Below are 16,684 nucleotides of genomic sequence, written 5' to 3' on the forward strand. Positions count from 1 at the left end.
GACCCCAAATCCCCCCGAGCCCCCCAAAACCACCCGGGGGTCCCCAAAGCCCGCGGAGCGCGGGGGGGGCGCGGCCGCTGCCCGGAACAGCCGAGCGCTCAATGGGCGAGGGTGGGAACGCGCTGGCCACGCCCCCAGCGGCGCTGGCCAATGGCGTGAGGCGGGCGCAGAGAGCCGCGCTGCCATTGGTGGGATTGAAATGCGTGTGTGGGGCTCAATGGGGAGGCGGGGCCGGGAGGGGAATTGGGGCGGGGGGCGAGGGGAGAGCGGGAATTTGGGGGGATTTGGGACAAGGGGAGAGAGGGAATTTGGGGGGATTTTGGGGGGAATTTGGGGGCATTTGGGGCGGGGGGATTTTGGGGGGATTTGGGACAAGGGGAGATCGGGATTTTGGGGGGGTTTTGGGGGGTTTGGGGCATTTGGGGCGGGGGGATTTTGGGAGGATTTAAGGGGGATTTGGGGCATTTGGGGCGAGAGGATTTTGGGGTTGGGGGCTATGGGGCAGGGACATTAGGGGGGAATTATGGGGCGGGGGGCGATGGGGTTACGGGGCAATGGGCTCAGAGCCCCTCACCCCATTATTTCACGCCCTAATGAGCGGAACCCCCGGCCCCACCCCGAGCTGCGACCCCAAACCCCAAACCCGGCTCTTGGCGCCCCCATTGTTGTGGGGAGGGGTCCCTGGTGACCCCATTGTTGTGGGGTCTGTGCCGGGGGGGTCTCAGGGCCGCCCCCGCAGCTGCCCCGGGGCGCTCCCGCCCCGCTCGGGGATGATTTATGGGGCGGGGGTCGTTCCCCGGGGTGATTTATGGGGTCGGGGGTCGTTCCCGGCCAGATGGGGCTGCGGCAGCTGGGAGGGGGCGCTCGGCCCCACCCCGGCCTTTGTGGGGCCGCCCCTCCCCTCGAGGGCTGCGGGAGGGGACACGGCCCTAAAGGGACTGGGGACAATGAACCCCAAAGAGATTTGGGGACAATGAACCCCAAAGGGGTTTGGGGACAATGAACCCCAAAAGGGTTTGGGGACAATGAACCCAAAGGGGTTTGGGGACAATGAGCCCAAAGGGGATTGGGGACAATGAACCCCAAAGGGGTTTGGGGACAATGAACCCCAAAGGGGTTTGGGGACAATGAACCCAAAGGGGTTTGGGGACAATGAACCCCAAAGAGATTTGGGGACACTGAGCCCAAAGGGGATTGGGGACACGGCCCCGAAAGGGTTTGGGGACAATGAGCCCAAAGGGGTTTGGGGACAATGAACCCCAAAGGGTCTGGGGACAATGAGCCCAAAGGGGTTTGGGGACAATGAACCCTAAAAGGGATTGGGGACAATGAACCCCAAAGAGATTTGGGGACAATGAACCCTAAAGGGGTCTGGGGACAATGAACCCCAAAGAGATTTGGGGACAATGAGCCCAAAGGGGATTGGGGACAATGAACCCCAAAGAGATTTGGGGACAATGAACCCAAAGGGGTTTGGGGACAATGAACCCCAAAGGGGTTTGGGGACAATGAACCCAAAGGGGATTGGGGACAATGAACCCCAAAGGGGATTGGGGACAATGAACCCCAAAGGGGTTTGGGGACAATGAACCCCAAAGGGGATTGGGGACAATGAACCCAAAGGGGTTTGGGGTTCCCAAATTGAGGGGGGAGTGTCCCCAAATTAAGGGGAGGTGTCAGGGGGCGATGTCCCCAAATTGGGGGGGTGGCAGAGCTGGAGGGACCCGGCAGGGGGCGCTGCTGCCCCGGCGGCCATTGGGGACATTGGGGACACCCAGGAGCAATTCCCTCATTTTTATCCCCAAATCCCGGTGGATTTTGCCCAGGAATGGGATTTAGGGGATTTTCAAGAGGGATGGAGAGGATGGGTAGGGATGGAAATCGGGAAAAATGGGAAATTGGGGAATAAATGGGAAATAGGAGGAAAATGGGAAATAAGGGGGAAACAGGAATGGGGGGAAATGGGAATAGGGGGGAAAATAGGAATAGGGAAAAATGGGAATTTGGTAAAAAATGGGAATAGGAGAAAAATGGGAGTTTGGGAAAAAAATGAGAATGGGGGGAAAATGAGAATAAGGGAAAAATGGGAATAGGGGGAAATGGGAATAGGGAGAAGAATGAGAATGGGGGGGAAATGGGAATAATAGAAAAATGGGAATGGGGAAAATGGGAATAGGGAAAAAATGGGAAATAGAGGAAAATGGGAATGGGGGAAAAATGACAATAGGGGAAATGGGAATGGGGGGAAAATGGGAATGGGAGAAAAATGGGAAATAGGGAGAAAAATGGGAAATAGGGAGGAAAATGGGAAATAGAGGGAAAATGAAGTAGAGGAAAAAGAGGGGAAAATGGGAATGGGGGAGAAAAGTGAACAGAGGGAAAAATGGGAACGGGGAAAAAGGGAATGGGGGGGAAATGGGAATAGAGGATAAAAACGGGAATTGTGCCGGGAAAGGCTGGGAGAGGCCGGGACAAAGGGCCGGAATTCCCAATCTGTCGGGCCGGAATCTCAATGAGAGCCGAGAGTTCCCATTGTGAGCGGGACAATGGGGCCAGATGGGGCCGGGGCCCCAAAGGGGATTGGGGAAAACGGCCCTAAAGGGGATTGGGGAAAACCTAAAAAGGTTTGGGAATAGGAAAAACTGATCCTAAAGGGTTTGGGAATGTGAAAACCTAAAAGGGTTTGGGAATAGGAAAAATTGATCCTAAAGGGTTTGGGAATGGGCAAAACCTAAAAGGGTTTGGGAATAGGGAAAACCTAAAGGGGATTGGGAATGGGGAAAACCTAAAAGGGTTTGGGAATAGGAAAAATTGATCCTAAAGGGTTTGGGAATGTGAAAACCTAAAAGGGTTTGGGAATGGGGAAAACTGACCCTAAAGGGTTTGGGAATAGGGAAAACCTAAAAGGGTTTGGGAATAGGAAAAATTGATCCTAAAGGGTTTGGGAATGTGAAAACCTAAAAGGGTTTGGGAATGAGGAAAACTGATCCTAAAAGGATTTGGGAATGGGGAAAACCTAAAAGGGATTGGGAATGGGGAAAACCTAAAAAGGTTTGGGAATAGGAAAAACTGATCCTAAAGGGGTTTGGGAATGGGCAAAACCTAAAAGGGTTTGGGAATGGGGAAACCTAAAAGGGATTGGGAATAGGAAAAATTGATCCTAAAGGGTTTGGGAATGTGAAAACCTAAAAGGGTTTGGGAATGGGGAAAACCTAAAGGGGATTGGGAATAGGGAAAACTGGCCCTAAAGGGGATTGGGAATGGGCAAAATCTAAAAGGGTTTGGGAATGGGGAAACCTAAAAGGGATTTGGGAATGGGGAGAACAAACTAAAAGGGATTGGGAATAGGGAAAACTGGCCCTAAAGGGGATTGGGAATAGGGAAAACCTAAAGGGGATTTGGGAATGGGCACAGGGCCTTTTCCTTCTCCCCCCAAAAGTGCACAAGGACACAGTGGATAAGTTAATAATAATAATAATAATAATAATAATATTAATATTAAATAGTGATAGTAATAAATAATAAATAATAATAATAATAATTCTCAATAAATAATTGATTCCATAAATATCCATGCACGGAAGGGGAGGAGGTTGGGGGAAGGGAGCAGGCGGATCTGCTTCATTCTGATTCGCTTCATCTTGATCACTCCATTGTCTTCATCGGAATTCTGCTCTCCGTTCGCTCTTCTTGGATCGCATTCCTGATCCCTTTTGAATCTGCCCATTCTCGGGGAATTACCGGCAATCCTGTATTCTCTGGGAATTCCTGCTCCATTCTCTGGGAATTCCAGCTCCAGATCTCTGGGAATTCCAGCTCCATTCTCTGGGAATTCTGCTCCAGTTCCTCTGGTTTTTGCTGCTCCAACCTTTTGGGATTTGCTGTCCCAGCTCTCTGGGATTTGTGGCTCCATCCCTTTGGGAATTGCTGCTCCAGTTCCTCAGGAATTGCAGCTCCAAACCCTTGGGAATTGCGGCTCCACCTTCTGGGATTTGCTCTTCCAAATTTCAGGGATTTGCTGCTCCAACCCTTTGGGATTTGCAGTCCCAAATCTCCGGGATTGGCTCCTCCATCCCTCCGGAATTGCTGCTCCAGTTCCTCTGGAATTGCTGCTCCAAAGCCCCGGGAGCAGGGCTGGGGGCAGGGGGCAGGGTGGGCACACGGATGGACGGACGGACAGATCGACACAGGGATGGACAGACGGACACGGAGACGGACACGGGGATGGACAGAAAGACACGGGGATGGACAGATGGACAGATGGACACAGGGACGGGTCACACATCCAGGATGTGGTTCAGGTAGGAGATGGAGCAGATGGCCAGGTGGACACAGGGATGGACACAGGGATGGACACAGGGATGGACACAGGGATGGACAGATGGACACATGGATGGACACATGGACACCGCACACATCCAGGACGTGGTTGGCCGGGTGCAGGATCTCGATCTTGGGTGGGGGCAGCAGGGACGGACACACGGACCCAGGGATGGACAGATGGACACATGGATGGGTCACACGTCCAGGACGTGGTTCAGGTAGGAGATGGAGCAGATGGCCAGATGGACACAGGGATGGACACACGGACACAGGGATGGACAGACAGACACACAGACGGACAGACGGACAGTCAGACGTCCAGGACGTGGTTCAGGTAGGAGATGTAGCAGATGGCCAGATGGACACAGGGATGGACAGACAGACCCAGGGATGGACACACGGACACAGGGATGGACATACAGACCCAGGGACGGACAGACGGACAGTCACACGTCCAGGACGTGGTTCAGGTAGGAGATGTAGCAGATGGCCAGGCGCAGGATCTCGATCTTGGACAGTTTCTTGTCCGGCGGCAGCGTGGGCAGCAGGGATGGACACACGGACCCAGGGATGGCCGGGTGGACACACGGATGGACAGACGGACAGTCACACGTCCAGGACGTGGTTCAGGTAGGAGATGTAGCAGATGGCCAGGCGCAGGATCTCGATCTTGGACAGTTTCTTGTCCGGGGGCAGCGTGGGCAGCAGGGATGGACACACGGACACAGGGATGGACAGACGGACAGACGGACGTGTCACACGTCCAGGACGTGGTTCAGGTAGGAGATGTAGCAGATGGCCAGGCGCAGGATCTCGATCTTGGACAGTTTCTTGTCCGGCGGCAGCGTGGGCAGCAGGGATGGACACACGGACCCAGGGATGGACAGACGGACACACAGACGGACAGACGGACAGACGGACGTGTCAGACGTCCAGGACGTGGTTCAGGTAGGAGATGTAGCAGATGGCCAGGCGCAGGATCTCGATCTTGGACAGTTTCTTGTCCGGCGGCAGCGTGGGCAGCAGGGATGGACACACGGACACAGGGATGGACAGACGGACCCAGGGATGGACAGACAGACACACAGACGGACAGACGGACAGTCAGACATCCAGGACGTGGTTCAGGTAGGAGATGTAGCAGATGGCCAGATGGACACAGGGATGGACAGATGGACAGACGGACAGTCAGACGTCCAGGACGTGGTTCAGGTAGGAGATGTAGCAGATGGCCAGGCGCAGGATCTCGATCTTGGACAGTTTCTTGTCCGGGGGCAGCGTGGGCAGCAGGCGCCGCAGCTCGGCGAAGGCCACGTTGAAGGCCTCGACGCGGATGCGCTCGCGGGTCGCGTGCGCCGTCCGGTACTTGGCCGTGGCCCGGCGCCGGCGCCGCCGCTCCTCGCGGCTCAGGGGCTCTGCACCGGCACCAGAACCGGAACCGGAACCGGAACCGGCGCCAGAACCGGCACCGGCAGCCAGGGAGGGAGCGGGGTCGGGGTGGGATGAGGGGATGGAGAGGGACGGGGGCTCGGAGTTCAGCATCATCCTCAGAGGGACAGGGGGCAGAGTGACCTTGGGGACAGATCCAAATGGGTCCTGGGGACTTGGGGACAGCCCCAAAGGGATCCTGGGGACAGCTCTGAACTGATCCTGGGGTTTGGGGACAATCCCAAAGGGATCCCAGGGACAGCCCCAAAGGGATCCTGGGGACAATTCCAAACAGATCCCCGGGATTTGGGGACAGCAGCAAGGGGATCCTGTGGCTTGGGGACAATCCCAGAGGGATCCCAGAGATTTGGGGACAGTTCTTAACTGATCCTGGGGTCTTGGGGACAGCAGCAAAGGGATCCTGGGGACAATTCCAAAGGGATCCTGGGGACAGCAGCAAAAGGATCCCGGGGTTTGGGGACAATTCCAAACTGATCCTGGGGACTTGGGGACAGTTCCAAGCCTGCAGATCCCGCAGGTTTGGGGACACCTCCAAGTGGTTTGGGGTCACTTCCAAGCTGTTCCTGGTGGTTTGGGGTCCCCTCTGAGCAGCTCCTGGGGGTTTGGGGTCACCTCAGCAGGAGAAGTCCCCGGATTTGGGGTTCCCGTCCCCGGATTTGGGGTTCCCGTCCCCCGTTCCCAGCGAGGCCCGTGCGGATCCTCCTCCTCCTCCTCCCCATCACATTCCAGCCGGGAATTGGGGAATTTCGCTCAGGAATTCCGAGATCCAGGAGGAGAAATCCGGAGGCAGAAAACCGGGATTGAGCTTTTCCCGAGGCTTTTGGGGCTTTTGGGGTTTTTGGGGTCAGGATGCGGCTCCGGAGCCCTCAGGGGTCAAATCCCGACGGGTCTGGAAAAGAAGGATCGGGAATTTCAGCTCCGGGGGGGAAAGGAGCCGGGAGAGGCATCAAATGAAAGAATAAAAATGAAGTAGTAATAATAATAGTAATAATAATAATAATAATAATAATAATAATAATAATAAAGTGAAACAAGGTAAGATCAAATAATGAAATGAAAATGAAATGAAATGAGATGTGATTAATAAAATAAATAAAATAAATAAAATAAAATATATTAAAAATAAAATAAAATAAAAAATAATAAAATAAAATATATTAAAAATAAAATAAAATAAAATAAAATAAAACAAAAATAAAATAAAATAAAATAAAATAAAATAAAATAAAATAAAATAAAATAAAATAAAATATTTTCCACAGCTTTTTCCAGTCAAATCCCGTCTACTTTGGGGAAACAAACTCAGGGAATTCCAGCTCCCGGAAGGAAAAGGATCCGCCGGGAAAGCTCCGGGAATTGGGGGGTTCGGGGGTTCGGGGGTTCGGGGGTTCGGGGTTCGGGGGTTCGGGGGTTTCGGGGTTCGGGGGTTCGGGGGTTCGGGGGTTCGGGGGTTCGGGGGTTCGGGGGTTCGGGGTTCGGGGTTCGGGGGTTCGGGGTTCGGGGCCGGGCCCGGAGCCCCGCGGGGGCCGCAGGTGGCGGATGCGCGGCGGGGGCGGGGGCGGGGCGGGCTTTGTGTCGCAAATGAGCCCCGTCTGTCCCCAAGGCTGTCCTTCTGTCCCTCTGTCCGTCTGTCCGTCCCTCTGGCCGTCTGTCCTTCTGTCCCTCTGTCCCTCTGTCCGTCCCTCTGTCCCCCTGTCCCCTCTGTCCATCCGTCTGTCCCCCTGTCCCCCTGTCCGTCTGTCCGTCTGTCCCCTGTCCGTCTGTCCCCCCTCGCTGTCCCCCTGTCCGTCTGTCCGTCTGTCCCTCCCTGCCTGTCCCCCTGTCCGTCTGTCCCTCCCTGCCTGTCCCCATCCGTCTGTCCCCCCTCGCTGTCCCCCTGTCCGTCTGTCCGTCTGTCCGTCTGTCCCCGCGGGCTCCGTTCCCGGCAGGCGGAGCGGCCGCAGCTGCTCCCGGGGATCCGCGGGGAATCCCGAGCGCCGCCCCCCGCTCATCTTCATCCTCATCATCCTCATCCTCATTCCCATCCTTATCTTCACCCTCATCCTCCCCTTCATCATCCTCTTCTTCCTCATCCTCATCATCCTTATCATCCTCATCCTCTTCTTCCTCATCATCCTCATCATCCTCATAATCTTATTCCTCATCTCTTCTTCCTCATCCTCTCATCTCATTATCCTCATCTCATCATCTCATCATCCTCATCATTTCTCATTCTCATCACTCCATCACTTCACTCTCCTCATCATCCTTATTCTCTTCTTCTTCCTCATCCTCATCACCCTCACCCTCTTCTTCCTCATCCTCTTAGTCCTTCTCATCCTCCTCATCATCCTTATCATCCTCTTCTTCCTCATTTTCATCACCCTCATCCTCCTCATTCTCATCCTCATGATCCTCACTATCCTCTTCTTCATCCTCCTCATCCTCATCACCCTCATCCTCATTCTTATCATCCTCATCCTCTTCTTCCTCATCATCCTCATTCTCATCCTTATCTTCTTCCTCTTCATCTTCTGCATCTTTATCCTCCTCCTCCTCGTCTTTATCTTAACTTCATCCTCATCCTCATCTTCATCCCAATCCTCGTTCCCACCCTCATCCTCCTCATCCTCATCCTCATCCCCGCTGCCTTCCCTGGAAATCCGGGAATGCCGCGGGGAAAAGGGGAAAAACTCGGGAATGGGAAAAGCGGCCGGGAACGGATCCCAAATCCCGGCGGGACCGGGCGGGGACGGCCCCGATCCCGGGTTTTTTAGGGGCTGGAATGGTGGGAATTTACCCCAAAAAAATGGGGAAAAAATTCGTCCCAAAATTTCCCAAAATCCCTGAGAGGGGCGGGAATTTCCCCAGGAATTTTTCCCGGGAATTTCCCTGCTGGGTCTCCGAAGAAATTCCCGGGAATTTTGGATGTTTGGGATCACTCCCGACTCGATTTGGGGAATTATTTGGGGATTCGGGAATTTGGGAATTATTTGGGAATTTGGGGATTTGGGGATTCGGGAATTTTGGGATTTGGGAATTTGGGGATTTGGGAATTTGAGAATTTGGGAATTTGGGGATTTGGGGATTTGGGGATTCGGGAATTTGGGGATTTGGGAATTGGGGAATTATTTGGGGATTTGGGGATTCGGGAATTCGGGAATTTGGGGATTTGGGGATTTGGGGATTCGGGAATTTTGGGATTTGGGGATTTGGGAATTCGGGAATTTGGCCCTTGAGCTGCCCTGTGGATCTGGGATTCCCGGGAATTCGGGATGCATCCCTGCATGGGAAGCAGATTTTTTTTTTTGGGAAAACCGAAGTTTCATTCCCGCATCCAAACCAATTCCCGGCCTGGGTTATCCCGGAGCTTTTCCTCGCTCGCAATTCCCGCTCCCAGCGCCTCTTGCCCGAGGTTTTTTGGGGAAAATCGCGCAATTCCCGAATCCAGCCGCTCCAAGGATTCCTGGTCAGACTCCGCTTTTCCCAGCAAAACCCCGGGAATTTTTCCCACCTCTTCCCTCGCCCTTTTCCTCCCATTCCTCACGAAATTCCCAACAATTTTCCTCAGAAACCAAAAGGATTCCAGGCGGGTTCTTTTCCTTTTCCCCGCTCCCAAACCCTCCCAGGAAAATCCCATTTTCCAAAGGGATTTGGGAGCCAAACCCGGCAGCGGGACCGAGGCGTTTCCCGGGAGTTTGGGGCAGAATTCCCGGTTTTTGGGGCCATTCCCGATGCCTGGAAAAGCCGCCTTACCCCGAGTCCCGCACCATCCCCGGGCTCCGCGCGTTTCTCCTCCAGGAATTCCCAGGATTTCTGCTCATCCATTCATGGAGAAAAGAGGAAAAAACTTTCCCTGGATTCTCCCGAGGTCCCGCGAAGGATCCGGGATGGGAATCCGGGATGGGAATCCGGGATCGATCCCGGAATTCCCGGGGAAGCCGCTCCGGAGCCTCCGAGGAGGAAATTTCGCCGCTTCTGCCCCCAAAATTCCCAATTTATCCACGCCGGGCCCGACCCCGGGAGCCTCATTGGCCTCTCCGGTTCCCCCCCTCCCTTTTCCCTCATAAATATGGAAAAGCGGGAATTCGGGATTCCATTGGCTGCGCGCTCTGGATGCGGGCCGGGAAGGGGCGGCAGCTGCTCCCGGTGCTGCTCCCAGCGGGAACCCGGGAAAAGGGCCCGGAGCGCAATGCCCGGGGCGGAAAATCGGGAAAAGGGAGCCGGGAAATTGGGAAAAGGGAGCCTGGAAATTGGGGAAAGGGAGCCTGGAGTGGAAATCCCGGTCCTGAGAATGTTCCTGTCCCCGTTCTGTCCCGGCTCTATCCCGGTTCTGTCCCCGCTCTATCCCCGCTGTCCCGGTTCCGGCCCCGCTGTCCCCGCTGGCGCTGCTGACGCTGTCCCCGCTCTGTCCCGGCTCTGTCCCGGTTCTGTCCCCGCTCTATCCCGGCCCTATCCCGGCTCTCTCCCCGCTCTGTCCCCGCTATCCCGGTTCTGGCCCCGCTGTCCCCTCTGGCGCTGTCCCCGCTATCCCGGCTCTCTCCCTGCTCTGTCCCCGCTGTCCCCGCTCTATCCCCGCTCTGTCCCGGTTCTATCCCGGCTCTCTCCCCGCTCTGTCCCCGCTGTCCCGGCTCTGTCCCCGCTCTGTCCCCTCGCTGTCCCGGCCCTATCCCCGCTCTGTCCCCGCTATCCCGGTTCTGTCCCCGCTCTGTCCCCGCTCTCTCCCCGCTCTGTCCCGGTTCTGTCCCCGCTGGCTGCCATGGCAGTGCTGTCCCCGCTGTCCCCGCTGTCCCCGCTGGCTGCCATGGCAGTGCTGGCGCTGCCGCCCTGGCTCTGTCCCCGCTCTATCCCGGCCCTATCCCGGTTCTGTCCCCGCTGTCCCCGCTGGCGGTGCTGGCAATGCTGGCGCTGCTGGCGCTGCCGCCCTGGCTCTGTCCCCGCTGTCCCCACTCTGTCCCGGCTCTATCCCGGCGCTGTCCCGGTTCTGTCCCCGCTGGCTGCCATGGCAGTGCTGTCCCCGCTGTCCCCGCTGTCCCCGCTGTCCCCGCTGGCAATGCTGGCGCTGCTGGCGCTGCCGCCCTGGCTCTGTCCCCGCTCTATCCCGGCCCTATCCCGGTTCTGTCCCCGCTGTCCCCGCTGTCCCCGCTGGCAATGCTGGCGCTGCTGGCGCTGCCGCCCTGGCTCTGTCCCCGCGCTGTCCCCGCTCTGTCGCCAGCTGAGCCCCGCGTGTCGCCGCCCGCGGCTCCGGGGCCGTTCCGGGAGCAGCTGCGAGCGCGGCGGGCACCGAGCCCGGGCGGGAGGGGCCGCGAGGGGACGGGGACGGCGACAGCGACCGGGGACGGGGACAGGGATGGGAGAGGGGACAGGGACGGGGACGGGGCATGGGGACAGCGACAAGAGAGGGGGACAGGGATGGGAGAGGGGGACGGGAGAGAGGGAAAGAGACAGGGACGGGAGATGGGGACAGGGACGGGGACAGGGGGACAGGACATGGGGACAGCGACAGGAGAGAGGGACAGGGATGGGAGAGAGGGAAAGAGACAGACATGGGACAGGGACAGGGGGACAGGGGGACAGGAGAGAGGGACAGGGACAGCGGCGGGAGAAGGGGACAAGGATTGGGATTGGAGACGGGGACAAGGACGAGAGATGGGGACAGGGACGGGGACAGCGACAGGGACAGGAGATGGGACAGGGACAGGGACAGGACAGGGAATGCAGCGGGGACAGAGCCCGGAGCATTCCCGGCACAGCCGCATCCCAAATTCCCATCCCGCATTCCCGAATCCCCTCCCCGCCACCCCGAGGGGACTTTTTGGGATCGTTCCCGGCGCCTCCCGCATCCATCCCTGCCCAAATCCCGAATCCCAATTCCCGAATCCCAAATCCATCACCCCAAACCCCACATTCCCATCCCAAATCCCAAATCCCACATCCCAAATCCACATCCATCACTCCCCAAATCCCAAATCTACATCCATCACCCCAAACCCCACATTCCCATCCCAAATCCCAATTCCCACACCCCAAATCCACATCCGTCACTCCCAAATCCCGAATCCCAAATCCCACATCCCAAATCCACATCCATCACCTCGAATCCCGAATCCCAAACCCCAATTCCCACACCCCAAATCCACATCCATCACCCCAAACCCCACATTCCCATCCCAAATCCCAAATCCCGAATCCCAAATCCACATCCATCACCTCGAATCCCGAATCCCAAATCCCAAATCCCAGCCCCCGAATCCAAACCCCAAATCCCACCCCCCGAATCCACATCCATCACTGCAAATCCCACATTCCCATCCCGAATCCCAAATCCCGAATCCCAAATCCACATCCATCACTCCCCAAATCCCAATCCATCACCTCGAATCCCGAATCCCAATTCCCGAATCCCAAATCCACATCCATCACCTCGAATCCCGAATCCCAAACCCCAAATCCCACCCCCCGAATCCACATCCATCACCTCGAATCCCAAACCCCAATTCCCACCCCCCGCATCCCCATCCATCACCCCAATTCCCAAATCCCGAATCCCAATTCCCACCCCCCGAATCCCAAACCCCAATTCCCGAATCCCGAATCCCCATCCATCACCCCAACCCCGCATTCCCGCCCCGTTCCCGTCCCCTCCGTCCCGCGGGGATTCTTTGGGATCGTTCCCGGCGCGGCCGCAGCTGCTCCCGCCGCCTCCGGGATGGGCGCGGATCCAGCCGGGAACGAGCCGGGAACGAGCCGGGAACGAGCCGGGAACGAGCCGGGAGCGGTCCCAGCGCTCCCGCGGGAATCGCGGCCGCTCCTCCCGGCCCGGACCCTCCGGAGCGGGATTGGGAATTCCAGGCTGATCCCAAAAAGGGGGAGTTGGGATCGGGGGCTCCGGGCTGACCCCAAAAAGGGGGAGTTGGGATCGGGAATTCCAGGCTGATCCCAAAGTGGGAACAGGGATCAGAGGAATTCCCGGGATTCCCTTCGGGACGCTCCCGGTCTGGCTTTTACCTCCTTTTCCCAGCCTGGAATTGCCGGGAATGGGGGATCCCAGCCAGGGATGTGCCCGGATCCCAAAAATCCCAAAATTCCCAAAAATCCCGCGGAGCCGGGAAGGTTCTGCCGGGATTTTTTCATTCCCAGCCCTGAGAATTCCCGGGATTTTGGTCATTCCCACTTCTGAGAATTCCCGGGATTTTTGGTCATTCCCAGTCCTGAGAATTCCCGGGATTTTTGGTCATTCCCAGCCCCGAAAATTCCCGGGATTTTTTCATTCCCAATCCCGAGAATTCCCGGGATTTTTGGTCATTCCCCGTCCTGAGAATTTCCAGCTCAATATCCCGAATTTTCAGGTCAATATCCTGGATTTCCAGCCCATGATCCCAAATTCCCGGCCCATGATCCAAATTTCCAGCTCAAAATCCCAAATTTCCAGCCCATGATCCCGAATTTCCAGCCCATTATCCCGAATTCCAGCTCAATATCCCAAATTTCCAGCCCATGATCCCAAATTTCCAGTTCATTATCCCGAATTTCCAGCCCATGATCCCGAATTTCCAGGTCATTATCCCGAATTTCCAGCTCAATATCCCGAATTTCCAGTACATTATCCCGAATTCCAGCTCATTATCCCAAATTCCCGGCCCATGATCCCAAATTTCCAGTTCATTATCCCGAATTCCAGCTCAATATCCTGAATTTCCAGCCCATGATCCCGAATTTCCAGTTCATTATCCCGAATTCCAGCTCAATATCCCGAATTTCCAGCCCATTATCCCAAATTTTGGCTCCGTCCCTTCCTTCCCATCCGTTATCCCAAAGCTCTTCCCGGCTCCTCCTTTTCCATGAATTTTTTGGGATCCAAATCCCATCCCCTTTATCCAATCCCAATCCCAAAATCCCAAATTTACCCAAATTCCAAGTTCCCCCAATTCCCAACATTTTCTCCTCTTTTTCTTTGGGAAAAAAACCTGGAAATAACAGAATTTCCTTGGGAATTCCATGGATTTATTTATAATATTTACAAATCCCAGGGAAAAAAAAAAGGGAATTTTTCCATCAGGACATTCCCAAACCCGTTGGAATTCCCAAAAATCTCCCCCCTGGGAAACAGGATGGGAATTCTTGGAATATTTTGGGAATTTGCTGCTCTGGGCACCGGATCCACCCAGAAATTCCAGGAATTTTGGGAATTTCCCACCCAGGGCATCAAATCCAAATGAGAATTTTGGGAATTTTTTGCTCAGGGCATCGAATCCCACCTGGAATTCCAGAAATTTCCTGGGAACACCTCCGGCATTTCCAGCTCTGGGGGAATTCCCTGTCGAGGATTTTCTGGAAGTTTCCCCGGATTTTCCAGGCGGTTTTTCCCATTTTTTCCAGGTGGTTTTCCCGGATTTTCCTGGAGATTTTCCCGGATTTCCCAGGTGGTTTTTCCCAGATTTCCCAGGAGATTTTCCTGAATTTTCCAGGAAGTTTTTCCTGGGATTTTCCAGATGGTTTTCTCTGGATTTTTTCCAGGCGGTTTTCTGGAATTTTCCGAGAGGTTTTCCCTGAATTTTCCAGGATGTTTTCCGGGGATTTTCTGCGGGGATTTTCCAGGCATTTTTTCTGGGATTCTCCAGGATGTTTTTCCTGAATTTTCCAGGCATTTTCCCCAGATTTTCCAGGATGTTTTTCTGGGATTTTCCAGGATGTTTTTCCCGGATTTTCCAGGATGTTTTTCCGGGATTTTCTCTGGGATTTTCCATGATTTTCTCTGGGATTTTCCAGGATGTTTTTTCCTGGCTTTTCCTGGATATTTTCCCCGGATTTTCCAGGTGTTTTTTCCGGGATTTTCTCTGGGATTTTCCAGGATGTTTTTCCCGGATTTTCCAGGATGTTTTTCTGGGATTTTCCAGGCGTTTTTCCGGGATTTTCTCTGGGATTTCCCAGGATGATTTTCCCTGATTTTCCAGGATGTTTTTCTGGGATTTTCCAGGATGTTTTTCTGGGATTTTCTCTGGGATTTTCCAGGCGTTTTTCCGGGATTTTCTCTGGGATTTCCCAGGATGTTTTTCCCAGATTTTCTGGGCATTTTTCCAGGATTTTCTCTGGGATTTTCCAGGTGTTTTTCCGGGATTTTCAGTACCCGGAGGATCCGGGAGGATCCGGGATCCCGAAGAGCAGCGAGGCCTTGGAGTTGATGACGAAGGTGCCGAGCAGGGACAGGAGCAGCACCAGCACCCCCAGCGCCAGCGTCAGCAGCTGCAGGAAAACGGGAAAAACCGGGAATTTGGGATGTCGGGAATTCGGGATATTGGGAATTCGGGATGTTGGGATGTTGGGATATTTGGGATTGGGAATTTGGGGATTTGGGATCGCCCCAGGGATCCTGGGATGTGGATTTGGGATCTGCAGGGGCAGGAGCAGCACCAGCACCCCCAGCGCCAGCGTCAGCAGCTGGAAACGGGAAATTTGGGAAAATTGGGAAATTTGGGATGTTTGGGATTGGGGATTTGGGATATTGGGATGGTTGAGATGTTGGGAATTTGGGGATTTGGGATCTGCAGGGACAGGAGCAGCACCAGCACCCCCAGCGCCAGCGTCAGCAGCTGGAAACGGGAAAAACCGGGAATTTGGGAAATTTGGGATGTTTGGGATGTTGGGAATTGGGGAATTGGGGATTTGGGATCGCCCCAGGGATCCTGGGATGTGGATTTGGGATCTGCAGGGACAGGAGCAGCAGCAGCACCGCCAGCGTCAGCAGCAGGAAAACGGGAAAAACCGGGAATTCGGGATATTGGGAATTAGGGATATTTGGGATATTGGGATATCTGGGATTGGGAACTTGGGGATTTGGGAATTTGGTGATTTGGAATATTGAGCAAATTGGGAATTGGGGATATTGGGGATTTGGGATATGGGGGATACTGAGAATTTGGGGATTTGGGATATGGGGGATATTGGGAATTTAGGAGATTGGGAATTTGGAATATTGAGCAAATTGGGAATTGGGGATTTGGGATATGGGGGATATCGGGAATTTAGGAGATTGGGGATTTGGGAATTGGGAATTTGGGATGTTGGGAATTTAGGGATTTGGGATATTGGGGATTTGGGATGCTGGGATACGGGGGATACTGGGAATTTGGGATTTGGGAATTTGGTGATTTGGAATATTGAGCAAATTGGGAATTGGGGATATTGGGGATTTGGGATATGGGGATATTGGGAATTTAGGAGATTGGGGATTTGGGAATTGGGAATTTGGGATGTTGGGAATTTAGGAGATTTGGGATTTGGGAATTTGGGATGTTGGGAATTTAGGGATTTGGGGTATTGCGGATTGGGAATTTGGGATATGGGGGATACTGAGAATTTGGGAAAATTTGGATATGGGGGATATTGGGAATTTAGGAGATTTGGGATTTGGGAATTTGGGGATATCGGGAATTTAGGAGATTGGGAATTGGGGATTTGGGGAGAACCCCGGGGTCCCTCCCTGTCCCTGTCCCACCTCCAGCTCCCTGCTGGCCACCAGGAAGACGCGGGCCCGGATGTCCTTCCAGCGGCTCTCGGTCCAGGTGGAGAATTCCCGCGAGTCCCAGCGGCGCAGCTCGAAGGCCGGGGACAGCGCCGGGGACAGACGGACACCGGAGCGGACGCAGCCGGGAATTCTGGATGTGGAATTTCCATCCAGGGGGCCCTGCACCCACCAGTACTCGTACAGCTGGGAATTAAACACGGAAAAATGGGAATTAAACAGGGAAAAATGGGAATTATACACGGGAAAATGGGAATTATACAGGGAAAAATGGGAATTACAGCTGGGAAAATGGGAATTATACAGGGAAAAATGGGAATTACACACACAGAAATGGGAATTATACAGGGGAAAATGGGAATTACAGCTGGGAAAATGGGAAAAATGGGAATTATACACAGGGTAAAATGG

General features: G+C 54.6%; 2 protein-coding genes across 6 annotated transcripts in view; both read right to left on the reverse strand.

Annotated features, from left to right (window-relative positions):
* Positions 1-5,120: 5,120 nt before the first annotated feature.
* NHLH1 (nescient helix-loop-helix 1) lies at positions 5,121-9,713 on the reverse strand. The gene is made up of 2 exons (XM_064732694.1): positions 9,508-9,713; positions 5,121-6,661 (listed from the first exon to the last, which is right to left on the reverse strand). Exon 2 carries the CDS (start codon positions 5,866-5,868, stop codon positions 5,512-5,514), a length of 357 nt encoding a protein of 118 aa, XP_064588764.1. The 5' UTR covers positions 5,869-6,661; positions 9,508-9,713; the 3' UTR covers positions 5,121-5,511.
* A 4,884-nt stretch (positions 9,714-14,597) lies between these two features.
* Positions 14,598-16,684, reverse strand: part of NCSTN (nicastrin) — a 46,939-nt gene continuing 44,852 nt past the window's right edge. For all 5 annotated transcript variants that reach the window (XM_064732603.1, XM_064732605.1, XM_064732604.1 and 2 more), the window contains 2 exons: positions 16,247-16,459; positions 14,598-14,994 (listed from right to left, as the gene is read on the reverse strand). In XM_064732603.1, coding sequence (XP_064588673.1) covers positions 14,872-14,994; positions 16,247-16,459 — 336 coding nt within the window. In that variant the 3' untranslated portion in view covers positions 14,598-14,871. The remainder of the gene's footprint in view (positions 14,995-16,246; positions 16,460-16,684) is intronic.

This window comes from Zonotrichia leucophrys, chromosome 25, assembly GCF_028769735.1.
Source record: "Zonotrichia leucophrys gambelii isolate GWCS_2022_RI chromosome 25, RI_Zleu_2.0, whole genome shotgun sequence".
NCBI classification, from domain to species: domain Eukaryota; kingdom Metazoa; phylum Chordata; class Aves; order Passeriformes; family Passerellidae; genus Zonotrichia; species Zonotrichia leucophrys.

Excerpts from the sequence above, each read along its gene's own strand:
- NHLH1 (XM_064732694.1), bottom strand. The coding sequence starts at position 5,868 with ATGATGCTGAACTCCGAGCCCCCGTCCCTCTCCATCCCCTCATCCCAC.